The following is a 27102-nucleotide window of genomic DNA, read 5'->3' on the forward strand; positions in this document are numbered from 1 at the left end:
AAAGAAAATCTTTTTTGCATCAAATTGTTACTGGCGATGAAAAGTGGATTTATTTTGAGAATCCCAAATGCACAAAATCATGGGTTGATCCAGGTCAATCGTCAACATTGACTGCAAGGCCAAATCACTTCAGAAAGAAGACAATGCTCTGCGTTTGGTGGGATCAGGAAGGTGTGGTGTACTATGAGCTTCTAAAACCAGGTGAAACCATTAATACTGATCACTACTGACAACAATAATCCGTTTGAACCACGCTTTGATTTTGAAACGCCTGGAATGTGCCAGAAGACACCGCAAAGTAATTTTGCTTCATGATGACGCACCATCACACACTTCAAAACCAGTTAAAGACACATTAAAACAGCAGTTCTCAACCTATGGGTCGCGGCGCCTTTGGGGGTCGAATGACCCTTTCACAGGGGTCACCTAAGACCATCGGAAAACACATACTAAATACATAATTACATATTGTTTTTGTAATTAATCACTAGGCTTTAGTTATGTTCAGTTTGTAACAATGAAAATACATCCTGCATATCAGATATTTACATTACGATTCATAACAATAGCAAAATTACAGTTATGAAGTAGCAACGAAAATAATTTTATGGTTGGGAGTCACCACAATATGAAGAACTGTATTAAAGGGTCGCGGCATTAGGAAGGTTGAGAACCACTGCATTAAAAGATCTTGCCTGGGAAGTATTAACCCACCCGCCGTATTTACCAGACCTTGCTCTTTCGGATTACCATTTGTTTCGATCGATGGCACATGCACTTTCTGAGCAGCACTTCAAAACATACAAAGAAGTGGAAAATTGGGTCTCTGAATGGTTTGCCTCAAAACAAGATAAGTTCTATTGGGACAGTACCCACAAATTACCTGAAAGATGGGGGAAATGTGTAGCTCATGATGGATATTACTTTAAATAAAGCACTTTTGGTGTTTTTCTTGAAATTATCCTGTTTTCTTTGTTTACAAAATCTGCATTATTAACCGATACACCTAGTAGAGATATTCTAATGTTCTAAGTATTTGAGTATACATCTCTAAAAATTTAGAACACTTTTTAAGTAGATAAAGATAACATCATGATAATAAAGTTAATAAAAATTGCTTAATTTCATCTAGTGACCAGTATACATTAAAATTTCTCTATTTTCCCTAAAACATCCTTTATAGCTCATTTGTTCAAACCAGAATCTATTCCCAGACCTTGCATCTAGTATTAATTCCTTCAGTCTCTTTTACTTCAGAACAGTCCTGTTTTTATTTTTCCTGAAGAGACTAAAATAGTTTTCATGAGATGGATTTTCTAGAACTTCTTTGAAAGGAAACATTTGTCTTATACTCATTTTTGTTAGTGTTTTAATATTTTTATGTCAAAAGTTCTAAAATATTAGACAGTTTGTATTTAATTAGTACATTAGCAAAGTTTAGGATTTGTCTTGAGGCTAGAATTAGTATAGGATTGATTTTTAGTTAATGTCTTGAAAAGGTGACTCACTGTTGCTTTGGCCAACATCACTTTACCTATATAGAAGGAAAGCTCATTGTGTTGCAAAACAATTAGAAGCAAACAAACAAAACACCAACCCTGACATGTAACATCACAGAACCTCACAGGCATGTCTAGATGCACTGGCACATACCTGACTTGTGATGTGTCACTCGGTCTCCCAAAGGTATGATTGCTTTCTTAGCACCGGTTACTTGTTCAGAGGCTTTAATGGCTTTGGCTCTGCCAAGATGTCGCCGTTTATCACCTCTGCCCAGGAGTCCCTCCTAACCTCCTCCCCCATCCTCTGAAAAAAAATTTTATCAGGGGTTCCCATGAGTCCCATTTTTGCTCTGAGGTGCCAGTGTTGACTGTAGTGGGGTTCCCTGCACTTGTCTCAGCTCACTTTTGTTCCTTACAATGAAGAGGAACTGAGTGCAAGTCCCCATAGCTGGTTGCTAGATTCATAGCTCCCCCAATAGATTTCTCTGGCCTTTTCTTCCGCTCCATGTCCCCAGTGGTTTTCTAAGCACATTTTTAGTGCCTTTTTTGTCCGTTCAAAACACCCAGCCCCAGTGATGGGTATTTAGGGTCAGGTGTTGGGGTGTTTCATCAGGGGCCTCCAGGAAGAGGCCTCAGCAGACTGACCCCTTGGCTCTTATCAAACTCTTCCTGAAAACAAGTCACTGGGTAGTCTTATATTACACATACTATTTGGGGTAAAAAGTGTTTTCCTTTTTTAAGATCTACCACTCTTGAGAAGGAAGTTCCTGTCATCTTCATTCACCCTTTAAACACTGGATTATTCCGGATAAAAATTCAAGGAGCCACTGGAAAATTTAACATGGTCATACCTCTTGTGGATGGGATGATCGTCAGCAGGCGAGCACTCGGTAAGGTCTTCACATGTGGTTGAAGGGTTGTCGTGTCTTTTTTTAAAATATATTTTTATGAGCCAAAATGAAGTAGAAATAAGGAAATATGTTACTAAATAGGGCCCACATGTAGAAAAATTCTGTGGTCTTGTTCAAAAGGAAGCAAGCTTTGAAGTGTGCTTAATCTAGGAAGTATGAGTAAAACTATAATTCACAAAATTCCAGTATTAGAAAATGAAGATAGTTATTTGTAATCCAGGGCAGGAACTGGGTCATCAGACCAGATTTTTATTCTGTTTTTCCTTGTCTTTGTATGTTTCTTCTGATAGTTTTATCTTCATCGAGCTCTGTCCGTCTCTCTGGGGATGGGAAGAGCTTCGCAAATGGGCTGATAGTTTGAGTTTGTGGAGAATAGTTCACTTCAGTACTGAGAGTTCACCTAGCTGACTGATGATTCACATTGTTTTAAAACCTTCTGTTTTCAAGGTTTCCTGGTGAGGCAGACTGTAATTAATATTTGTAGAAGAAAGAGGCTGGAGAGTGACTCCTACAGTCCACCACATGTCCGCCGGAAACAGAAAATCACTGACATTGTCAACAAGTACCGGAACAAGCAGTTGGAGCCAGAGTTTTATACTTCACTTTTCCAGGAGGTTGGACTCAAGAACTGTAGTTCTTAGACTCTTGAACTGTCTAGAACTCTTCAACTCCAGTTTGGGGCTATAATATCAAAGTAAAACAATTTGATAGGTGATCACTGTAAAGATAAAAACAAATCACTCCCCAAGAGCTTACTGTTTAATCACCAGAATAGAAGAAACACATTTAAACCCTTCTGATAGAAGACTTCCAGCTTTCTAGTGAAATGGGCTCCAGACACAATCATATTCCTTCTGGTAATGATGATATACATTTTAGCCATAAACTTTCTTTTAAAAGTGACAATTTTAGTTAAATCTGAGCCTTTTGAGGAGAAAGGCTTTTATGCATCTCAGTTAAACACTTGCATTGGTAGTATCAAATTTGCAAATTAGAAGTTGAAGATAATTTTATACCTCACTTTTTAGGAGGTTGTGTTCAAAATTAAAATCTGTCTCAGAATCTTCAGGACCTTTGAAGACTCAAGTTGATAGCATGGAGGAAAAGGAAAGAAATCTCAACTTTCTGCTCACTCATTAGGTCCACTTGTCATCTGTCTGTCATCCAGCTGTCTAGCTGACAGAAAGGACTTGTTTTTGGCTCAGATATGAAGTCTGGCATTAAAATCTTTCATATTTTCTCTCCACATTTCAGAAAGTTGTTATGTTCATTACTGCACAGACCTGTCTGAAAGCCTCATTTCTGGGCAGCCTAGGAGCAGATCTAATATGGAGGCATGGCCCTGTCCTTTAATAGGGGGACAGAAGGAGTTTGTGGGGGTAGAAGTTGTAAGACAGCAGTGATGCCTCCACTCTCTCCAGTATTGTCTAGCTTGGTGACACAATGACAGGGTAAACATTTGTAATTCCTTGGTAATTTCTTGGTTAAATAGTAAGAAATATAAATTCACAACAAGGGTTAAAAATTATTTGGTTTCATTCATTGTCTCTTATTTCAGGACCAAGCAGGAGACTGCAGTAGTTTATGAAGGATTCTAATTTGGGGTTCAGGAAATAGCCTCTCACCACCACTAATTCAGATCTCTCCCAGAGAGCTACTGGATTTCATCACTGTTGACAAACATTAGTGACCACCTCCTTGGGTGGCTGCTGTGAAAAATGGCTATTGTTGTCATATTTTCTGGACTTTGCCAGCTGAAGGCACAACAAATCCCAGCCCGGGTTTTGGAAATACTTGTTACCTCGCTGCTACTTTTCTGCCAGGGATAAATGTTTTGAGGTGGCCAGACCCAGAACATCGTTACAAGGATTCCTGTTACAGCTCTAGAGTAGACACTGCTTATTTCTCCTATTCTTATGCACTTTCCTCTTTATTAAGATCATTTTATGTTAAGAAAATAAGTGACATTTAAAGTCCAAAAAGGAGTGATCACAGTTGTATAAGGGGTGATTTCTCACCTGAAGTCTGATATCAATAGATTCTGTAGGTTAGGGATGCAATGGTCTGTTTGGATTGATGTTTTGATAATTAGGGGGCAGAGGATAGTGTGTAGGGCCTAATTCCCTGTGCAGATACTTCTGTTTCAGAAGTACGTATTTTGTCATGTATGAGCAAGAAATGTGGGCGGCTCCTGGTTTTAAGTTTGCTATACTTTTTTCGTCATGTTTGTTTTAAGCTCAGGTAAAACCTATGACTCCATTTTCCATTCAGGGTATGATGTTATTCAGTAATTGATTTTCTTTGTAATCTGGGCAATAAATTGATGTTTCCAGGTGGTAGCATGGAGGAGGGGTATGTATGATGAAGTTTAGGAAGTTCTACTCTAAAAATGTTTTAGAAGCTCAGCAGATATAAGGCGAGGTTTAACAGTTTTCATGGAAGTTCCAGATTGACCGTTCAAGGGGAAAATGGGCCCTTGTTCTAGTGGTTGTGAACAAAGAAGGCTATAAACTGATGTGCAACTTATAACATTCCAGAGGTTAAAAATAGCTGATGTAGGTGTACTTCCTCAGTGAGATTTTTCAGATAAACCTTTTACCTTTGGCTTAGTTTTACTACTGTCAGCAAAATGTACTGTGGTGTGCATGTTGCAGGTAGGCTTCCTGATCCTGTAGTTTGCTACAATTTCTGGCAACTCCTTGTAATTCGAATGGCTTTGATAAGTGAACATCTGTGTTGAATGGAATTTGTGACCTGAAAGATCTAGTGGTCTCCCAGGGAAGGCGAGGTGGATTCAGGACTATGAAGTCCAGTATGTAAGGCACAAACAGTACGAGGTATGCGACCTCGTCAGGTGCTGGTTCCTTCTGTTCAAAATAACATCTGCTTTAAAAGGAGGTGTGGTAAGAGCCTTGCACCTTTCACTAGAATTACGGGTTTGAGTTCATGGTCACTAAGGTCACCTACCTACCTTTGTTAAAGTCACGTTGAGTAGAATAATGGCAGAGGAGCATATTTAGTCCCTAGTAACAGTTTTTAGAAGTCCACTTTATAAGCTTGCTAGCGTGCACTCATAACCTTTGGAGGGAAGCCGTGACCACTTGGGCCTGTGGCTTAGTTTAGTTGCTGTATGTGACGGGTGCACCGGGAGGTGGATGAGCGTGGCATTCATGACAAGAAAAGCATTACCCAAGGGACAGAGTCAAGTAGTTACTCATCCTTCTAGTTTGCGCTTGGTGATGGAGGCTTTCCTCTTCCTCTCTCTGGAAGCACTGAGGACAGTAACAGGGCTTTTGCCTTTTTAACCCTTTCCTTGTTCAGCCAACTTTCCCTTTTGTTCAGTGCTTCCCCCTAAGTTCCCCCTTCTCCTGCCCATTGGCTGTTTGACAGGAATACTTACATTGTGGGTTGACACTACTCAGACACACACTCACACTCACACACACGCACACACACACACACACACGTGCGTGCACACACACACGCATCCATGCTGCTCACCATTTCCAGGTCCTCTACTTCAGGGCAACCCATTCTCCTCTGGCCTCATAAATACAAAAACCTACAGCTTTGGCCAGAAATGTCGCGAGGTCTTCACAAACGGTTACTTCTACGTGCACGGAGGAACTCTGTCAGGTTCTGCAGACTGCTATTTAAAAAGGCAGAGTCTTCAAGAGTATTTATTTTTACTGTCAGGTGAACTTTACCCAAAGTGGGAGTCGGCATTTCTCAGAGGCTTGGTTTGTAAAAAGTAGCTGGTAAAAAGTGTAATAGAGATAATTTGACACTCCTGCTGGCAGTAGTTCTCCATTCAGCATTTAAAAACCCATTCAGGTTATATCTTCCTTAAAAAATGGTTCATATGTTTACATGAAATGGTAAGTTGCATTAGATGGTCTGTTTTAAGGATTTCCATGACAGCCTCTTTTCCTGAGACAGAGAGATTGGAGGTAGTCCACCCGCTCAATGTGGAAGCAAACGGGGGTTCTTTTCTTGGTAGCTAAAGAAGCCATGTACTTACTGTATAGTGTTTTTCTCAAGAGTATCAACTCATGTTCTTCAGATGCTTTTCTTTTTTTATAATGGTGAGGGAAGAGGTATAATTTGGGATTCCACAGTGCCTTGCATATAGTAGGCGCCCAATAAATATTTGTTGAAGCAAACCAAGTTTCCCAAGTCCTTGTCTCTTGCAGTGACCAAGAACATCTTTCTCCTCCGAAGGGCTTGGCAGTTGTGGCTAAAAGATAAGCAGTATCATTATTTGCTTGAAACCATATATACAATTTGTATGAATTTCAATACGTTGCCAAGACATAACCTTTTTCTTATTGTATTTTCTGTAAATATTTCTGGCTCTGAACTGTAAAGTAAAGGCGAAATGTAAATATGAAGGCCGTGTCCCTCGCCTCCTGTGTTTTCTCTTCGTTGGTTAGGGAAGAAGGCCCAGAGGCTTGTTTGTATTTATGCCGATCCTTTGTCCAGAAGAAACCCATGGAATATTGAATGTAATACATTTAGTCAATTAAATTTTAAGGAGATTCTTATCTACTAACGTCGTGTGTGCTTTTGGTCCTCGGCCGGGGTTTGACTCCTGTTTGGGTGTTCTAACTTACTCTTTCCAATGTTAGATCTGGGAGGTTTCCTCCTGGTTTGGGGGAGTCTCATCAAGTACTCAGACTTGGTCAAAGTATTTGGCTTCTGCGCTGGAAGGAGCTTGTGTAATGAAGTCCCTGCCAGCAGAGGCCACATCCCAGGAGCAGCAGTCCCGAGATACACGGAACGCACTGTGCTCTCTGCCCACAGAGGACTGAGCTCTGCCAAGCTGGCCAGTCAGGAAAGTGGGGGAGGTTTGGCTGCAGAGGGTTCTAGGGGGCCAGATTAGCATCTTAATGCCTAGATGACACATGGGTGGTCATGCTCCCTGAAGTGGAGATGGGTGCCTTTGCCTAGAGCCGCCCCCTCCAGCCTGGCACTGATTCCATGTGAAGTTAGTGTGCGGTCCCTGGACTGTGCCAGGGAGCCACCTCCCTGCAGTTGTGTCCACACCTGCCCACCCCAGGACCTCCAGCCAGCCCTGGGGGCCTAGGAGGCTTCTCTCTGGGCTGGCTGCACAGTGGCCCTGTTTTGGGATCTGACAAGAAAATGTGTGTGTGAGCCTTTTTCACCTGGCTGTCCTGCTCTCTCTGACCCCAGGCCCTTCAGGACCCGGTGCCAAGAAATCACTCCCAACCCAGCCCACCTAGTTTCTGGTCTTGAACTCTGGGTCTTGAGTGGCACAGCCCATCAAGGCACTGCTTCTTGGACACACATTCTAATACCATCTGCCCAGACTTCCTCTGAGGACTCTGGTTGTCCCACATCTGGGCTAAGGCTCCCTTTACACACACTGGCCCTCCAAGCCCCAGCTCTCCCCACTCTTTCCTCCTCTCTAGCTATCTAGCTATCTATTTAATTAAGTAATCCTCACCTGAGGACATGTTTAGAGGAAGGGTGGGAGAGAGAGAGAGAGAGAAACATCGATGTGAGAGAGAAACGTCGATGAGTGGTACATGCCCTAACCAAGGATGGAACCGACAGCCCAGGTATGTGCCCTGACAGGGAATCGAACTGGCAACCTTTTGGTGCACAGGACAATGCTCAACCAACCGAGCCACTCTGGCCGGGCTCCCCTCCCTTATTTGTCTTGTGGCTGGCCCTCTTGCCCTTCTCCCCAGGCTGGTGGCTTCCTAGAAGGGGGTCCTTTCAACCCATGACTCCTTCTACGTCTACCACCCACTTTGTGCAGCTGCTCCCCCAGCCTGGAACTGGGTCTGCCCAGCTTTCCAACCTGTGCTCCGTGAAATGCTGTGGTCTCGAAATCAAGTCTGCAACAGAATGGTTGCCCATTAATGTGTTGAGTCCTGAGCCTCAGCCCCTGGAGGTTCTGACTTTGTAGAACAGGGTGAACATGGGAATCAGCGTGTTTCCCAAGTGTCCTGCACCCCGGACCCACCTGCTGGCAGTGACAGGCAGGTGGTCCAAGGACCCTCTTAGAGAACACCGTGCTGCTGCCTCCCTCCCACACAGCAGCCACTTGTGTTGACCTCCTGCACCCACCAGGCTCCAGCTCAGGGACTATCAGGCTCTGCGAGTTCCCGGGCCTCCCTCCCCAGGGCCTGGCACGTGGAGGTTCACTTCATGAATGAATGAGTGAATGAGGGGGGTGGGAGGAGGTAAGAATGGCATTTGAGAGTATTCTGCCCACTTGGGAGATGAAGGAACAAGGTTAAAGCCTTAGAAGCTCTTCACTGAACTCCCTAATAAGGAGAGGTGCCAAAGCTTCCTGATTAAATAAGAATCATTTACAGAGGGCCTACTATTTGTTAGAAAGTTTTTAAGTGTCAGCCCAGTGACCCAATCTGGCCCACCAGACTTGTTTTGTTTAGCCAACAGTATTTTAATGTTTGATTCAGTATTTTTAAATTGGCAGATTTCACATAAAAACTCCGATGCTTTGGCTGTCTTGGAAGTCAGAAGAGCTGGCTGTACTGGACCTGCACTTCCCACACATCAGTTCCTGGGACAGCTGTCTGCTTTGTAGGCTCTACGCTCCATCCGGTTTGCAGTCCCCACCACTCCCACAAAGTGTAAGTGTGGGCACATGGAGCCTGAATTTTGGGATCAGGGACCTAGCTGGCTCCTAGAGGATTCTGTGACCTCCAATATATGAACACCCACCTGCGGGCAGTGCTTATCCCAGCATTTGCTTTTCTAACTTTTAGCAGCTTGGTGAGGAAAGAATTATTCCCATCCTACAAGAGGATCCCGGAGGTGGCACATGAACCCAACAGCAACTTAGCAGGGAATCAAACCCAGGCCTGCCCAGGCTAACTCTCACTGCCCCGGCTCCTGACCATTCATCCAAATAGCTCTCCCTTCCCTGAAGGACACTGTAACTTCCTTGTTGCGTCACCAGCTCAGTCACAATTGGTTTGAGAGCAGAGCATGGCCCAGCCTACCAGATCCCCAGAGCAGCCCTGCCAGCCCAGCTCAGGCTGGCCCGGCTTGGCCTCACACGCACCATGAAGTACCCTCTGGTGCCGCTGGTGAACGACCTCACGTTCTCTTTCCTGGTGTTCTGGCTCGGCCTGCCCGTGGCCTTGCTGTTGTTCTTATTGATCGTCTGGTTTCGCTTCTTACTTAGCCAAGGTGAGCCACCCAGGCTGGGCCCTAATCCTGGAGCTGGGCAGGGGTCTGGAAACCACTGCGGAGAGAGGAGCTTCTTTGGGGGCATTTTCACTGCTGGCTCAGAGCCAACAAGCGGTCACCTGAAAAAGAAAATGACTAATTTGGTAGTTTAGTTTCTTAGAGTTCAAGGGTGAATCCCTGAGTTCGGCCGGGAAGCAGTATGTGTGTGTGTGTCTGTGTCCCCTCAGGGCCACGACTGGCATGTAAGGTCTTTGGTGCTAGCCATGGCCCTCAGAAAGTGGTGACCCCTCTGGGCAGATGAATTAGTAGAAGGTGTCCCTTCCTGTGAGTGCAGCCAGGGCACAGGCTCTGAGAGCAGAGCGTAGGCTGGGTTTCAGTCCCTCTCACCCTTCAGCTCCGTGCTCTTGTGCAGTAAACACTGCACAGTGGGAGGCGGCAGCCTTAGGCATTTATCAGGGGCCAGTGACCACTCACCCTTTTCCCCTGGACCACACATCAGGGAGGACCCAGTTTCTCTGGGACATAGGGTCCTGAGCTCAGCGTGCTGGGGTGGAGCTGGCCCCTGGAAGCTGGGGGTGGGCAGGGATGCAGCTTGGCCATGTGGCAGGAATGACACCCTGCCCATCCTGTCTTCCTGAGCTCTTCCTCAGGACAGCTTGACCTCCCACCTCCTGCTCCTCAGCCCCATGAACTTTGGCCAACTGGGCAAGCAGGGAGGGCACTGAGTGTGCTGTCACCTCTGGTCAGATGGCATTGAGACGGGGTGAGTAGTTCACCCCCTAAACTACCCCATGATTTCAAATGTGGGGGTCATGGTGTAAATATTGGGAGCTCCTGGTGAGAGCTTTTAGAGAATGATCTCCTCATTCCCAGGATACACCACGGCCCTCGGGCATCGGGCAGTGGCTGGTGGAGTCAGCATATGTGTCTGTGTAATGGCTATAACAGCCGTCGGTCTGGAGTCTAGGGGATGTGGGCCCAGATTCCAGCTTTGCCCCTCAACAGTTCATAATGACAGCTGGGCTTTTCTGAACCTGTGCACTAGGACTTGTGCTCAGTACCTGATGCGTAATGTTTCATTTAGTCCCAGAATAACCATGTGAAGTAGTCCTTACTGTACGACTGAGGAAACTGAGGCTTGAGAGAGAAGCCACCTGCCCGAGGTCACGCACCAAGGGAGTAGTTAAGACTCTGGCACCTCCCAGCTGTGTAGCCCTGGACAAGCCCTCCCGAGCCTTGATTTTCTCATCTACAAAATGGAGATAATAATGGTCCCTGCCCTTTTGGAGAGATGCACAGCAAGGGTGTGGCACACAGCACAGGTACACATAGTAGGTGCTTGCAGGCTGAGAAATGATCTAGTCCATATTGGTTTTGTCAGGGTAGGAGGAAGAATAGCAGTGGCTTTGAGTGGCATCTCTGGAAGGGGAAGGGACATCTTCCCTGAGGTCTAAGGCTCTGATTTCCTCCAATTCATTCTCCTTGGAGGCCCTGCTTGAAAGCTACTTGCACCTGCCCTGCCCCACCCCTTCTCACCTTTCTCCTGAGAGGCAGTTTACCTGCTGACATCTCACCTGAAACAACCAATAAATAAATTCTTTTTGTTAATTTTTTTGGTTAATCCTCACCGGAGGATATTTTTTTCATTGAGTCTTAGAGTGGAAGGGAGGAGGGAGAGGGAGGGAGAGAGAAACATTGATGTGAAAGAGAGAGACATCAATTGGTTGCCTCCCAAACGTGCTCCAACCAGGATTGAACCTGCAACCCAGGTACATGCCCTTGACTGGGAATCGAACCTGCAGCCCTTCAGTGCACGAGCCAACGCTATAATCACTGAGCCATGCCGGCCAGGGTTCTTTTGTTATTTTTGCAATGAACAGAAACTGCCCCTTAAAGTGAGTTGAGCGGCCCTTCACCGTCTCTGTCTTCCTGGAACTCTCAGTATTACTGCGTCTGTTCTGTCCTTGTGCTGGGAACTGGTCCAAATCCAGGGTCTGGGCCTGCCAGGGTTTGGTGGGGACTGGGGCTTGCAAGACCCTCCTCTGTGGTTTAATATCTGTTGTGGATCTCTTTATTGGAGTCAGTTTTGTCTGGAATCCAGTGGAAAGCAGACAAAGTAGCTCTGACTCCCCTCCACCCCTGCCTGGCCAGGCTCCACAGGGCAGTTTCAGGGCACAGGAGGCAAGGGTTGAGCAACATACCTCGTGGCCAATGTGGCCAAGGAGTATGCAGTTTCCCCAGTTGAGGGGGAAGCAAGTGGGCGGAGAGAAGGAAGCTTTCTGGTAAGCCCTGGGAAGCTGGCCATGGGGACACATTAACCCCCTGCCGTTATATAGTGAGAGAGGACCAAGCCAGGCGTGTCCTTCAAGGGGAAGACCCTGGAATTTGCAGAAAGAAGAGGGGAGACCTCCAAGTAAATGGACTTAGGGCTAAAACAGAAGTGGGCACCATAGGCTATGCCTGTTGAGGGTCCTGACCGCTCCTCAAGCTGGTCCTTGGAGTGAGTTGTTAATTTCAAAGCTGCCTTTGAGGTCCCCGACCTCAAACAGGTGCACCCAATGGAACACGTGGCACCTAGTACAGGAGGCACATTTGAGTCCAGCAGGACCACTTCCTGGCTGTGAGCCTTCCCCACTGTAGAATATGAAAAACATCGGTAATTGCCTCAGGAAGTCGTTAAGAGGGTTAAATGAGAAGAGGTATGTAAAACATGTAGCACATAGTACGTGTTCAGAAAACAATCGCCATATCTAGTGAAGATCAGCCACTTCAAGCTATGGCGCTGATTTTTAACTGATAACTGCCAACACTATTGAATGCCCGTTTTACAAATCTCACTTCAGTTAACCCTCATTATAGAAGAGGCTATTGTTGTGCCCATTTTACAGATGAGGACAATGAGGCTCAGTCTTTTCTAACTTCGGCTCTTGGTCTGCAATCTGAGGGCCTTTTTCAGCCTTCTTTACTGCTTTGCAGCTGGTGAAATAAGAGTCTATGTAGTAAGAAAAATAACAACCTCCTCTGCCCTCTAGCCTTTCTCCCTTTGCTTCCCAAGGTAAGCCATGTGAGCAAGCTCATGCACCTATTTAATGACACCTGCAGGTTTAAAATAAATGGAGGAGGGAGTATTCTTTGTTTTCCTATTAAAAAAGGGGGGGGGGGAATTCTATCACATAAATTCCTCTGAAGTTTGCTTGAAATACATAGACATCCTGCAAGCAGAAAGGTACAGACCCAATGCAGTTCCTGTAATAGCTTCATGACCTGCCACCGGATGGACGGGCGGGCCTCCATTAGGTGTGACTGTGCCATACTTTGACCAACTGGAACTCTCATGGTGGATGTGCACACACATGGTTTCTAGGGTGCTTTGTTGTGTGTGTGTATTTTACCACAAAACGGCTGCAATGGAAATCATTGTACCTGTATACTCAGATATTTGTGAATGAATGGACGGGTGGACAAATGGATGGTTGGGTTTGTGTCTCCTCCGTGCCTGCTCCTGGACCGCTCCCAATGCAGGTAGGCCGTTTGCTCACCTCAGGGTCCTTCCCTGTTTAGTAGTGGACAGGGCCTCTTGGTGAGTTACAGAGCAACCTTTTTGATCCCTGGTCACCATTCTAGGCCCTGAAGTCTTCCCGGGGTCTCAGGGCTGGCCCCCTGGCCTCAGACAAGGCTGCAAGGATGCCCAGGCCTGGCAGGGGGCTCCTTGTGGATCAGGGATAGGAGACAGGATGTGACCCTCCAAGAAACCTTGTCTTACTCCTCCACAGATTCAGAGGAAAATGAGTCAGATTTGTGCTTTGACTGGGAGCCATGGAGCAAAGGCCCAGCGGAGTGGGACAGTACACTCCAGAGCCAAGAGGAGGAGAGGCCTGGCCAGTGAGCCAGTTCTGCCAGGTGAGGCCCTTTCTGGGAGATGGCGGGGGGAGGAGGGGGAGGGCAGCCTCAGAGACTGTCCACAGCCTCGGGCAGCTGCCAGATGGACAGCTGACTCCCTCCGCCATTGCAGAGTTTGCCATCTCTGCCGCGTCGGAGAACCTTCTGCCTCATTGTGTGGGAGACCTGTTCTTGCCATGTGGGAGCCACCTTACAAAGGTCCCCCACCCTTTGCTTCTTGGCCTCACCTCCTGCAACTCTCCCTGGGGGCTTTGCCCTGACTGTTGCCTCCGCCTGGAGCCCTTCTCCCCTAGACATCCGCGTGGTGCACTCCCTCACCTCTGAGGTTTTGCTCAAATTCACTCTCTCAGCAGGGTCCCCCCGACTGCCCTCCTTATTACGGACATCTCTCCCAGCCTCACGGCCCCCCTGCTCTGCTTTCCCTTATCTTTTGCCACGGTGGGGGCTCAATGGATGTTTGTAGGAGGGATAAAATAATACTGATAATAATGCCAGCTGATACTCCTTGGGTACCAGGCCTGTACTGAGCATTTCCCTCTCACACGTGCATTTATGAAAGCCCACAAGGAGGATGGTGTATTGGTGTCCATTTTACAATCGAGGACGTAGGGCAGCAGTGCCGCAGGTAACGTGCCCAGCATGAAGGAGCCCCGCAGCTGTGCACACCAGGTGGCCTCATCCAATCCAATGGGGCTAAACGCCATCTCCCCGCCAGGGGCCCCCAAATGTGTGTATCTCGCCTAGCCTTCCTTCTGAGGATGGGATGGCTTATTCCCTTTGCTAAACCCAACAAAGCAAAACCCAACACGTGACCTGCTAACTTCACTCCATCGCCATGAACAGCACTCCCATTGCTGGTCTGGCTGCACGAGCCCCATGCTGGGGGTCCGCCTCATGGCTCTCTTTGCCTCCCACCCCACATGCAGTCCCACCCCATCCTCCATCTCTTTCATTATCTCTCTCTTCCCCTGGCCATCAGGGCCTGCCCTCCTCCGAAGTCTGCCCCTGCAACATGTCATTACCCCCTTCTCTGCCCCGTGGGTCACAACTTGGAGCCCCTGCCAGTCCGAGTGGAGGAAGGAGGTGGGGCTGAGAAGCACGGACCGTCATGTGCCCTCAGTTACAGTGATTCTTAGCCTTCCCGGGTCACGACCTTGATAGTTGAGGCCCCTTTCCCCACAGTCCTGTGCATGGGGCCAACTTCACGGGGCGTGACTTGTGTGGGCACATGAGGTCCCATGTTCAGCAGAGCCCATCTTGGTATAATGCTCGGCTGTTGCTGTCTTGAAATTTTTAATAATTTGTAACAAGGAGTCCACGTGCTCATTATTCATGAGTCCCACAAATTATGTAGCCTGTCTTGTTTGCATACAGTTAGTGGGGTAAGAAAAGGAGATAGTCAAACTCTGCTCGGGGACCCTGTCCATTTACACAGAGCAATTCCCACCCCTCCTCACCCCCCAATATCTGTCCCTCTCTCACTCTCATTCCATTGTCATCCCTAGACCCAACCTGCCAGTTGCTCCCAGCTTGGTTTTCCTGGAGTCCGCTGGGCAGTGGCAATGGCCTAAGTGGATGGGAGAGACTCACCAAGGAGGGGAGAGGACTTCAGCGACCGAGGCGCTTTTCTGGGACGCCCACCTCGTTCCCTCCAAAGTCTCCGGAGGACCCCCAGGTCTGGGGGAAGAGCCCGCAGCTGTGAAGACGGTATAAGCAGTCAAACGGGGGAAGTTGGCCAAATGAATTGAGAAGAGGTCCTCGGGCAGGGCTGGGCCTGAGCGTGTGGGTCCATATTAAAGGCAACAGGGGCTGCCTGAGCTCAGGAGACCCTGATGCGCATTCTGGGCCTGACCAAGTCTATTCATTCACAAGCTGTGGGGCCTGGGCCTCCCTGGCCCTGACCTGGGCCTCCTGACCCCATTTAGGAACCCGGACCCTCCTTCCCGTCTGTTCAAAGGGCTGGGGGATCTTGCTCTGAACCTCCATTGTCTCATTTCAGACTCACTCCTCGGCCTTCAGGCTGATTTTAACAACGTTGACTTTATAAACATCTTCAGAGTGTCTACCATACACCTGATTGTTTTAAGAAGAGCTCACATTTAATGAGTGCTTACTATGTCCCAGGCGCTTTTCTGTGTACTTCACACACATTGTTTTTAACCCTCACAAGAATTCTATCAGGTGGGATCACAGAGGGGAAACTGAGGCACAGTACAGTCAAGTAACTTGTTGAATTGCAGTGGTGGAGTTGGGATGTGAACCTAAGCCTTGCGGCTCCAGAGCTGGCCCTGGCCCACTGGGCCGATGGTTCACCAGGTTGGATTGGGGCAGTCATGGGGAGACACTTGGAAGAAATCCCAATCTGTCCTTGTACCCCCACCAGCCCCCCAGAGGCAGCAAGGGTGGGTGGGCTGTAGAGGGGACAGGCCTTCCCGAGTCTCACCAGGTGTCACCTTTGTCCCCTCTTTCCCTCTCGTCACACATTCCATCAGCCACTGCAAGCAGAAAGAAGGGAGCAGGAATTATTGGCTGGTCTCCCGGAGTCGGGTCTCCCCTGCTCTGCCCTTGCGTCTGAATGATCCATCCAAAGCACAGATCCAGACACGCCATCGTCTCCCTGCGTAGGGCCCTCTGAAGCTCCCTATGGCTCTGGGCTAGAGCCGGGTTCCTCGCGTGGTGGGGAGCCGCCCTTTGGGATCTGAGCCACCGCATTTGCTGGGTGAGGTTTCTGTGCTCACCAGCAAGGCTGCCGTGAACGCCCTTGAACTTGTATCTTTGCACACAAGTGTGCTGCTGTCTGTGGGATAAATTCTGAAAGGAGGACTTGTTGAATATAATATCTGTGCCTTTACAGTTTGCAGATACTGCGAAGTTGTCTTAACAAAAGGTGGCACCGAAAATGTGTACAAAAGTGCCTGTTTCTCCTGGCCTCTGGCCCATGAACACCCCCTAAATCAGCGGTCGCCAACCGGTGGGCCACGGACCACTGGTGGTCCCTGAGGTCTGAAAGGTTGGCGACCGCTGCCCTAAATAACACCCTCACACACACACACCCCACACTCATCACACTCACACACACACACACACACACACACTCACACACACACTCACACACTCATACACTCACACACACTCACACACTCATACACACACACACTCACACATACACTCACACACACACACTCATACACTCACACACACTCACACTCATACACACACACACACTCACACTCATACACTCACACACACACACTCATACACTCACACACACACACTCACACTCATAAACTCACACACACACATTCTCTCACACACACACACACACACACACACACACACTCCTCTCTCTACACATGCTTTGTTCTGGCTGATGAGCTTTGTCACTGTTTTGCTGGGAGCTTTCCTGGTGTTGAATAAACACTTTTGATAACAAACTTCCCCTGTGGCTGTAGCTTCCTCCTGGCTTGTCTGGAATTTTCTCCAAACACACTGCTCCCTGTCAGCCACTGCCCTCCCCCCACCCCCCATTGGCCATTGTTCAGCCTCCATGCTGACCTAGAAAAGCCAGGTGAGTCACCCCACACCCCACCCCCTGACCCTCCAGAGGAGCCAGAGGAGCCTTGGGGGCTCAGACCCCAAGGGGGAGCTGGCACAGCCGGTCCTGCAGGACATCTGGTCGCATTCCTGGGATCACCCAGCAGCAGGCAGGGGCCACAGCTCCTCAGGGCCACTGGCAGGTAAGTGGTGAGGGCTGTGAGGAGATGCCCTCCTGCTTTGAGTGGGGGCTGAGACCCTGGGTGTGGATTGGGGCCGCCTTCCTGGCATTTTGTCCTGTGAGGCAGGAGACGTGTGTGTCTGACAAACACACCTGTGACCTAGTGATAGGCTCCCCCCGAGAGGCATCATCCCCATCTTAGCAGCCCACTGAGTGCCTGCCCAGTGCCGAGTGCTTCCCATGTGTTCTCTTACTTGCTCTTCATCACAGCCTCTGTAGTGGGTCGCAGTAACATTTTCAGATGAGGAAACTCAGGGTCATTGCGGTTAAGTCACTGGCCCCGAGTCGCAGAGCCTGGAAGTGGCCTATTTTCCGGACTCTTAACTGAGACGCGTTTCCTGGGATCCACACAATACCCCGGGCTCTTCCTGGACTGGAACCGTGCAGCTTCCCGTTGTGCTGTTGATGTTTGCAAAAATATGAGGAAACTCAGAACAATAGTGTGTGTGTCTCCCCAGCCCCAAGAGCTCGGGGATCTGAGAGGACAGTCCCAGGGTGAGGTGGGGGCGCTGCTGGGGTCGGCAGAGACACGGGCTCCATTCCCGCCCTGAGCCCCTCACCCTCCCACCACCATCCCCTCAGGCCTCGTGTCACCATCAGTAAAATGGGACCGTCTCCTCTGTATTTGCTTTCTGTGGCCGTCACTCACAAAAGTACCATATATGGGGCAGCTGAGAGGGGGGATGTCGAGTCTCCAGGTCTAGGAGCTGGAAGTCCAGAATCAGGGTGCAGGCAGGGCGGGGGTTCCCCCTGTGCTGGGAAGGGGAGAACCTTCCTTGTCTCCCCCAGCTGCTGGCAGCGCCATCCTCACGGGTCTCCGTATGTGTCACGCCGCCTTCCTCTGCGCATGCAGCGTCCCAGTTCCCTTTTCATAAGGACCAGTCATTGGATCAGGGCCCTTGAACTTGATTTGAACTTGATTACCTCTGTCGAGACCCTACTTCCAAATGTCATGTTCTGAGGTCCTGGGGTTAGGATGTCCACAGCTAATCCTGGCAAGACACAGGTCCACCCCCAACACCCTCTGCGAGGACTGACTGTGGGAACACACACAGAGCTCTGAGCACAGTGCTTGGCTGGCGCTTTATAATGCTCCATGAATTGTTGCCAAAAGCAAAAAGCTGAGCAACCTGGACATACAATGTTTGGTGTACATCATGTGCCAGGCACAGACTGGGCATGCATTATCCCTCTGATCCTAACAACTAGCCCTGGTGGCAGGCAAGGTTTGCATTGAAATGATGAAGCTGGGACTCAGAGAGGTTAAGGCACGTGCCTGAAGTCACACAGCCCAAATGGCAGAGCTGAGGATGAACTCCAGGCCTATGAGACTCCACTACATCACACAGGGCAGGAGAGCACTATAGTGGGGAGTGGGAGCTGCTCAGAGAGGTAGAAAGGCAGGGAGGGAGTGCTGAGCACATAGCACGTGATCCCGGGGAGCCTCTTGGGTCAGAGGGGCAGGGAATGCTCTTGACGATGGTGAGTGGGTGGGCTGGATCACAGGCTGCCTGGCGAGGTGCTGGCAGGTGGCCAGGTGCAGGGCCGCCATGTCTGAGTCACTCCACTGCGACCTAACCGGCCCAGCCGATACTCCAGGGCTGGGACCCGGCTGAGGAATGTTGCCCGGAGCATGGACACACTTCACTTCATTCTCAGTGCACACAGCTCTCCAGGAAGCCAAGAGGTGGTGCTTCCTTTAAGAAGCTTGAAAGTGCAGTTTAGTCAAGATTCAGGCTACTCTCTCTTCCTCTTGCTTTCTTTCCAAGGGTTCCTTACACCTGAAGGAAGTGATGTTAGGTTTTCTATACTGGACTAGAAGTTCATTTATTCAGGTACTAACATATTGACTTACTCCAGCCTCTACCTATTCATTCATTTACTTATCCACTCATTCACCTAATGGTTCACTGATTCATTCATTCATTCATTTACTCAAGTACTCATGCTCGCACATTCATGTACACAGCCATTCACTCTTCCACCTATCATCCATCCATCCATCCATCCATCATCCATGTAGACATCATCCATCCATCACCCATCCATCAATCATTCATCTATCCATCCATCCATCCATCCATCCATCCAACCTTTATTAAGCACCTACCATGTTTTCCACACAAAGCTTCTCATGCCTCCCAAACTACTTTTTCACCCACTTTTACTGCTACTTCCACTTACATATTTGGAGGGAGGACCTCTGCGCCAATGGAACCCCAGACACTTGGCCTCCTGGTGGTGTGGTTTCAGGATCTCCTCCTCAGGAAAGGCGTGGGAGAAGTGGACAGCCAGTCATCTGTACAGCCCTAGTCTGCACATGAGAGCAGTGATGGCCGCCTGAGACTCGGGCTCCTAAAGGTTCCTGCCCATCGTTTGGTGCCAAGACTATGCATATTCCTGGGCGCTGTCGCTCTCGTGGGGCGATGTCCAGTTGTTGGGCTCCATTTCTTGCTCCCCCCAGGCCAGAGCAGACCACAGTGACCCGTGGCTTTGGGCCCCTCCTAAGGAGCATCCTTGGGCTGCTCTTCTTAAAGGCAAGTATGCCGAGGGAAGGGCAGCAGGGGTGTGTGGAGGGGTGGATCATGGCATTCTGTCCCGGCCAGAGAGTAAGAGGAGGGGCTCCTGGCCCATACAGATTCAGAGGAAGGACAGAAGCCAGGGAAGCCAGGAGGAATGTCCCTTCCTCATCCCTACTTCACATTCAGGGCTAAAGGCCAGTTCCCAGGGGGGCTCTTCTGACCCCCACAGCTGGCCACTTGCGTTTCCTCCTCCCTTAGCATCCTTCCTTCCCCCACCCAAGCCCTGCCCTTTCTCACCCCCCAACACATTCCTGCCTGCTTGCTTTTCTGTTTCCTAGCAAAGTCCCCATCCCCATCTCACAGAGGAGGAGACCAAGGCTGGGAGAAGGTGGGAGACCGCTCACAGTCCCGGAGGGTGTGGCCACTTGGGGGAAGACCCCCGGGTCAGGGATGCTTTTCCTGTCGACAGTAGTCAGATCTTTTATTTATTTATTTCAAAACTTTTTTATGGATTTCCGAGAGAGAGAGAGAGAGAGAGAGAGAGAGAGAGAGAGAGAAGAGAGAAACATCAGTGATGAGAGAGAATCATTGATTGGCTGCCTCCTGCAAGCCCCACACTGGATATAGAGCTCGCAACCCGGGCTTGTGCCCTGACTGGGAATCAAACCCTGACCTCCTGATTCATAGGTCAACGCTCAACCACTGAGCCATGCCAACTGGGCAGTCTGGTCTTTTATTAATGCAGTTTTACCTACAATGAAAGGCCTATGGGTAATAAAAATGGCACTATAAATTATAATTTATGGCTGTTTTTTAAAGGTGCCATTTCCACTTGACCATAGTGCAGGCAGGTGGGCAGGGCTCAGGTGTGTGTGTGTGTGTGTGTGTGTGTGTGTGTGTGTGTGTGTGTGTATGTGTGTGTGTGTAGGTGGCTCTGGCTGAGCCAGCCCCGCCTGGGAGGAGGTTGGACCTCTGCCCTGGTTAGGGGGTGTCTGGGAACTGGGCGAACAGCCTCTCTCCTGCTCACATCGCTGCCTGAGTCAGCCCCACAGCAACAGCAGCGGCAGCGGCAGCAGCAGCGCGGAGGCACCTGTGAGCTGTGAGGTGCCAGCTCATGGTGGAGCCTGCCCTTCTCTCCACCGCCCAGATGGGGAGGCTGGCCCCCGTGTCCCTGGCCTCACCGTGTCCCAGGATCCCACGGGCTCACATCGCCAGGCGGCCGGGGCGCTGTGCCCAGTGCCGGACTGACCTGGGCTGCAGGTACAGGAATCACAGGAGGAGATGGGGGAGGTTTGGGCTACTGGTGTCTCAGGGCCAAGGCTGAGGAACGAGGGGACCAAGTTGAAGACCTACCATGTGCCGGGGGTGTAGGTCTTTCAGTTCTTACATCACCCTCTGAAGCAAGAATCCCTCTCCCTTCCTACAGATGAGGAAACAGATGCTCTGAGAGGTCTAGGAAATGGCCCAAGTGGTGGGGGTGTCCAGCTTGGTCCATGGGACCCCAAGCCCAGACCCTTCCTGGGACACAACACTGGCCTGGGCTCCTGCTGCTGGCTCCTGCAGGGGACACTGATTTTCGGGTTCTTAGAGATGTGAGTGATGCTCAATATGTGCTGTTTCCCCTTTTTTCGAATGTAGAGAGCGTTAGGCACCCCAAGGGTTGTTTGGGGTTCAAGGTTCAGGATCTTAAGCTATGAGATCTCGGCTGGATGAGTGTGGCTGTGTGGTCACCTGGCTGACAGCTGTGTCACTCTTCCTGCTCAGGTACCTCTCTGACAGTCAGACCAGGATTTTTTAAGTCATTTCTCCCCATGTGTGATTACAGCATATCACAAAATGAGTATTATAGAAATTCCAACAGTGTAGACAGAAATGTGCCTATTCCCCAGCACTGACTGCTGTTAAAGTTTTGGCATATACCTGGGAGATCCTTTTGACGTACGTGAACCTATCCCTGTAGAGTTCTACCCAAATGAGACCATGACCACCCTTAATTTCTTAATTCCTTGTAATCCCCAAGGCCATTAATATTGAATTCACTATAAGAGTACCTGACCCATTGAATGTGCTCAGTACTTACTGGATGAATGAACAAATGAATTTTGTTGCATTCCCTTTGTTACTTTAAACAAAACAAGAAAAATAACACTCTGACTTCCAGAACAGCAGTTTTTCAAACTCCAGAGTTCTGTCAATCCTTTATTTGAATTCGATCTTTATTATGTTTTTGAGTATTGAAAAACTGGTAACCGCATCACACATGTCATGTGTTATATCTCAACTATTTTTTGCCCATCAAAATTATATAGGTTGCATGATCCATGAATGCTTTTGATTGAACTTAAGAGTTTATAATAGTATTATTGTTCTCTATTTTGTTTATTGAAAAGAGATTCCACTGGCAAAAAAAAAAAAAATGTGAACGCCACTTCCCTGAGACAGGCTGGTTCGTCTGCTCCAGGCCAGTCCTCAAACTCACTAGATCAGTTCTTCCTATACTCTGAGTTCATTCATCTTCCTGGCCAATAACTCACCTGAGAGTCATTTATTTACTCAACACCATAAGCTCCCAGACGTCAGACCATATCTGTTTTGTTCACTCGTGTATCCCCACGACCCAGTGCATTGTGGGTGCTCATGAAATGCTTGCTCAATGAATGAAATGCTCACTGCCTCTACATGAAGTCCCGTGATGGGCACGGGACATGAGGATGAATAAGATGCTCCCAGCCCTCGGGCTGCCACAGGCTGGTCCAGGAGGAAGACCTAGGACTGGTCCACTGCAATATGATGCACTAAATGCTGATGAGAAAGGTCTGAGCAGGGGTGACTAGAGTCGGTGTTGTCATCAAATAGAACTTCCCACAAAGTGAGTGGGACATAGGCTCTCTATGTAACTATGAATGAACAAATGAATTTTGTTGCATTCCCTTTGTTACTTTAAACAAAACAAGCAAAAATAACACACTGACTTCCAGAACAGTAGTCTTATTTTTCAATTATAGTTCACATACAATAGAATCAATCAACGTTGCCCTTGGGAGAAGTCTTAATGATTCTGTAGGGCTTCCATCAACCTCACTCATAAATAGAAATATATTTTCTGTTTACTCATGATTGCTATAAAAATGCAAAAAATAGCAAGTGAAATCCACTTCCCCCTGCCACTTCCAACCCACAAGAATAGCAATTGTGAACAGTTCAGTATAAATCTCATAAGATTTTATGCTTCATAAATATGTATTTATATCTTCTGTATGTGGAAAACACATATGCTCTAATCTATGTGTAGAACACATATACTTGTAGCATTTTGTATTTGATCTTCTCCATGTGATACCTTTTCATGGAAATATAGAGATCTACATTGTTCTCTGTAGAGGCTGCGTGCTTTTCCATTTTATGACTGAGCCCTGCTTTTGTTAACTAGCCTCCTGAGATGGACCTTTGGTTGTTTCCTTGTCTTTGGGAGTGGGCTGCTATCTGTATAAATTATACTGCATTGTCTTGGACACATGTCTCTGAGCACTTATCCTTATGATAAATTCCGATTTAGAATCTTTGAGTCCAAAGGCATATGCTTTTACTTTGGAACATATCACCAAATGGTTTCCCAGGAAGGTTGTATCCAATCACAGACTCACCTACTGGGCGCCAGCTTTTGTTTATTTATATTCTTGACATTCTTGCCAGGACATTTTGGCTCATGTTAGTCTTTGCCAGTTGCATCTTGTTCTAACTCACCTTTCTTCCTGGGGTGGTTGGCTGTCTTTCACATGCTGAGTGTCTGAGAGATCAGGGAGGCAGGGAGGCCCATAGGTAGTCTAGTGCAACCGTCACATTCCCTTAACAATTGATTAAGCGACTTGGCCGACTGCACACAAGGAGTTTGAAATAAGTCACTTTTACAAATTTAACATATTTTACTCATGTGTAGCCATCACAGTTAATGTCAACCTATCTCTGTAGATATCATGTACCTTTAAATCTCCAAACACCCCCCTGTATGGACCTCAAGCCCAGAATGGATCACCCACACACAATTTAACTGTATCAGTGGTAGAGGACAGACTGCGTCTCAAAGCCCAGCCACACCACTTAGCAGCTGTGGGATTCTGGGGAAGTTACCTGACCTCTCTGAGCCTCAGTTTCCTTTTCTGCAAGATGGTTGCAAATGACAGTTCCTACCTCCTAGAGGGAAAAATGAAACGAGTGCTTGCAAAGATAGCGCAGTGCAGGTATGGGGAGTGCGCACTGCGCGCCAGGCATTACCGCCCAAGGGGAAGATTTGGGAGCTGACACCAACAGCACAGGTTTGTTGCCAGGTGATCACATGAACTCAGGCCTCCTGAGGCCTCGGGATGATAGAAAGGTCTGCATTTGAGCCCCAAGTCACGTTCATTTACCGAGCCTCTCTGAGCCTGTTCCTTTATTTGCAAAATAAGTCTTCCTCTTTTTTTTTTTTACCTTACATTGTTTTTTATTTTTCCATTACAGTTGACATACAATATTACATTAGCTTCAGGTGTATAACCCAGTCATTCTAATCGTAGTCACGGTCAAGTCCTCCGGGATCTCCACTGCAGAACTGCCACCTGGGTGCTGCTCCGCCAGAAAAGCCCTTGCAGGCAAATTCTCTCAGGAGGAACCGGCCCTTTCGCCTGCACGCCCGAAAGGGCAGGTCTCTTCTGACAGGGCTTCCTGTTTCCTCTCTGGCCGCCCTGCTGAGCCGAGGGAGAAGGCTCTAATTACACGGAGGGTTAGGCTGCCCCCTTCAGGCCCTGGGCTTCTCCACCCCTCCAGCGGCCCCCCCCGCCCCCCCCCCCCCCCCCACCGGTCCGTTCCCAGGTATTACTGACGCCACCCAGGTTGGCCGGCTGTGAGAATTTCATTTCCTTGCTACTTGCCAACCCCGGGTGTTAGCAATCTGATGTTTGCCAATCTGATGGGCAAAAACATTTCACTGTTTTAATTTGCATTTCCACAATGACTTGTGGAGTTCAACATCTTTCCATATTGAGCATTTTTGTATTTTATCTTCAGTGACTGTTGATTCATATCTGCTGTTTCCCTTTCTATTGGATTTTGGGGGAGTATTTTTTTTTTCCTTACTGATTTCTAGGAGCTCTTTATATAGACTAGATAGTAACACTATTTGTTGTGAATATTTTCTCTCAGCTGATCACTGGTCTTATTAATCTGTCTATGATGTGTTTGTTATACAGACGTGTTAAATTTTGATGGAATCAAACCCCAGGCATTTTTCTGTGATAGCTTTTGGCTTTTATTTTGCTTGGGGGGATGATTCCCTCCACCCCTCATTTCTCCTGGGCTTCATTCTCATCAAACCCCCATGCAGGCTCCTATCCACCAGGGGAAATTCTTTTGTACTCACCACCATCATGACCTGCTCCCCTTCCTGTAGGGGAGTTTTGCAATCTCCCTTCCTCTCTGATGTTCCTTAAAAGCTGGGTTCCAACATCGCCTCCTCCAGGGAGCCTGCTCTGCTCAACCCCATCCCACCCTGGTCACTGCTCTGTCTGTTGGGCTGTTGGCCTCATAATTGCTTGGGACTCAGTGTTGCTTTTAAGTATCTGATAGGGCACTTACTATGGGGCAAATGTTTTGCATACATTGCATCCTCACAACCTTGTATATACAATTATCGTCATCAGCACTCCCATTCTGTAGGGTGGGGAAGGAAGGCTAAGATACTTTCCCAGGCTCACACATCCAGAAGACAGACGCAGACCCGCACAGTCTGACGCCAGGGCCTGGGCCCTTGGCCACTGTGCCAAATGTCTTGTATTGCTGCCCTAATTTAGGGTCTTAAACAATCCAAATGTATTCCCTCAGAGATCTGCAGGCCCGAAGGTCAACATGGGCCTCCCTGGGCTAAAAGCAAGGTGTTAGCGGGATTGTGGTTCCTTCTGGAGAACCTGGGGAGAGCCTGCTCTGTGGCTTCCAGAGGCCCCCTTCCAGCCTCAAAGCCAGCAGTGGCAAGGTGAGCCCTTCTCATGCTGCCTTCTCTCTGGTCTCCACTCTTCTGCCTCCCTCTCCCCCATTTAAGGGCCCTTGTGATTTCACTGGGCCCACCAGCTAGTCCAGGATGACCTCCCCATCTCAAGGTCAGTTGATCAGCAACCATAATCCCTCCTGCAACCTTAACCCACCTCCCCTCATGTAACATAACAGCCACAGATTCCAGGGATTAGTACCTGAGCATCTTATATTGGCGGGGACTCGGGGTGGGGGGTTGGGGCGGGGCAGATTCTGCCTACCACAGCCGCGTTTCCATGCTGCTTCTCCAAACCGTCGTCACCTGCCTCTACCCGGCCTCATCCTGCCTCACCCCCTCAGAAGCTGCGGGTTAGATGGGTGACTCGGAATCACCCAGAAGGCTTGTTTAAACCCCGACTGCTGTGCCCACTCCCAGTTTCTCATTCAGTAGTTCTCAAGCAAGGACTGAGAATTTGCAGAATGGGTCCACAGATCCAGGTTTTCCAGTAACCGAATCAAGCATCCAGTATTGAATGGAAATTAGCTAAAATGAAATAAAGTAAAAAACTCAGCTCCTCAGTCATACTGACCACATTCCAAGTTGCTCAGCAGCCACAGGGACTAGTGGCAGCTGTCCGGGCCAACACCGTATGTACCTCTGACTCAGTGACTCAGCCAGAGGCCCGTTTGGACGGGCCACCACCACTCAGCTTCCACCAGTTGTCACTTACGGACAAGGGCCCAGGATTATCATCTCTTTTGATTTCGTTGTGGTGGAGAGCATTGGAATTAGCGGGTTTTAAGATGTGAGACTTCCTCGTGTCCAAATGATGGCAAGCTATTTGAAATGTGTTAAACTTCAGTGGGGTGGCCTCTTTGATAGTCCACACAGAGATTGGCTGGTCCTGATCTTCCGGTCGGGTACATTTGTCATCTCAGAGGTCATGGGCAGAACCTTAATCTCCTTCAGTCATCTCAGAAATGCAGGCTGCCCCTCCCAGAAGTGCCAGGTGAGAATTTCGATGCAATCCATCCATTCCCTCCCCACTCCTGAGAACTCCTCTGCAGGTCTCTGAACCCAGCCATGTACCGAAGCTCCCCACAGTGCCTCCCAGCCTGGCTGCCCAATGCGGTCGGCTGGGCAGCTCCAAGCAATGCTGGTGCCCAGCTCCCATTTCCGGTGCTTTTGCTGCCCTTGGTCTGGGGCATTGCCTGGGCCCTGGGAGTTTGAAAAGCAGCTGGGTGGTGCAGGTGCACACTCAGGGTTGAGACTCACTGGCCTGTGGGTCTGGTCTCCACACCTG

At 48.6% G+C, this 27102-nt stretch overlaps 3 protein-coding genes and 1 long non-coding RNA gene across 25 annotated transcripts in view; 3 read left to right on the top strand and 1 right to left on the bottom strand.

Annotated features, from left to right (window-relative positions):
- The window catches only part of LOC118662580, a 53392-nt gene extending 51543 nt beyond the window's left edge, over nucleotides 1-1849 (bottom strand). For 3 of the 4 annotated variants that reach the window (XR_004969795.1, XR_004969793.1, XR_004969794.1), the window contains exon 1: nucleotides 1654-1848. This is a non-coding gene — a long non-coding RNA (uncharacterized LOC118662580). Of the gene's footprint in view, nucleotides 1-1653 lie in introns of all 4 variants that reach the window. The other variant, XR_004969796.1, reaches the window with a different exon arrangement.
- The window catches only part of RALGAPB (Ral GTPase activating protein non-catalytic subunit beta), an 88713-nt gene extending 81748 nt beyond the window's left edge, over nucleotides 1-6965 (top strand). For 7 of the 8 annotated variants that reach the window (XM_036321131.1, XM_036321129.1, XM_036321128.1 and 4 more), the window contains 2 exons: nucleotides 2244-2392; nucleotides 2861-6965. In XM_036321131.1, the coding sequence (XP_036177024.1) occupies nucleotides 2244-2392; nucleotides 2861-3054 (343 nt within the window). In that variant the 3' untranslated portion in view covers nucleotides 3055-6965. Of the gene's footprint in view, nucleotides 1-2243; nucleotides 2393-2860 lie in introns of those variants that run through there. The other variant, XM_036321133.1, reaches the window with a different exon arrangement.
- Nucleotides 6966-9363: 2398 nt separating this feature from the next.
- Nucleotides 9364-16570, top strand: ADIG (adipogenin). Its single transcript, XM_036323721.1, has 4 exons — nucleotides 9364-9601; nucleotides 13375-13501; nucleotides 15007-15208; nucleotides 15994-16570. The coding sequence occupies exons 1-2, from the start codon at nucleotides 9475-9477 to the stop codon at nucleotides 13485-13487; spliced, it is 240 nt and encodes a 79-aa protein (XP_036179614.1). The 5' UTR covers nucleotides 9364-9474; the 3' UTR covers nucleotides 13488-13501; nucleotides 15007-15208; nucleotides 15994-16570.
- Nucleotides 16571-20809: 4239 nt separating this feature from the next.
- The window catches only part of ARHGAP40 (Rho GTPase activating protein 40), a 28934-nt gene continuing 22641 nt past the window's right edge, over nucleotides 20810-27102 (top strand). For 10 of the 12 annotated variants that reach the window (XR_004970035.1, XR_004970036.1, XM_036322988.1 and 7 more), the window contains exon 1: nucleotides 20810-21058. Coding sequence is in view for 10 of the 12 variants with exons in the window: in XM_036322988.1 (XP_036178881.1) it covers nucleotides 20913-21058 (146 nt within the window). In the remaining 2 variants the exon portion in view is untranslated. The remainder of the gene's footprint in view (nucleotides 21059-27102) is intronic. The other 2 variants (XM_036322987.1, XM_036322989.1) reach the window with 1 other exon arrangement.

Source organism: Myotis myotis, unplaced genomic scaffold, assembly GCF_014108235.1.
Source record: "Myotis myotis isolate mMyoMyo1 unplaced genomic scaffold, mMyoMyo1.p scaffold_m19_p_9, whole genome shotgun sequence".
Taxonomy (NCBI): domain Eukaryota; kingdom Metazoa; phylum Chordata; class Mammalia; order Chiroptera; family Vespertilionidae; genus Myotis; species Myotis myotis.

What these genes read in the sequence shown, in the direction of transcription:
- ADIG (XM_036323721.1), top strand. Translation starts at nt 9,475, where the DNA reads ATGAAGTACCCTCTGGTGCCGCTGGTGAACGACCTCACGTTCTCTTTC. An exon ending in TCGCTTCTTACTTAGCCAAG is followed by an intron (nt 9,602 to 13,374) that starts GTGAGCCACCCA and finishes ACTCCTCCACAG; the next exon opens with ATTCAGAGGAAAATGAGTCA.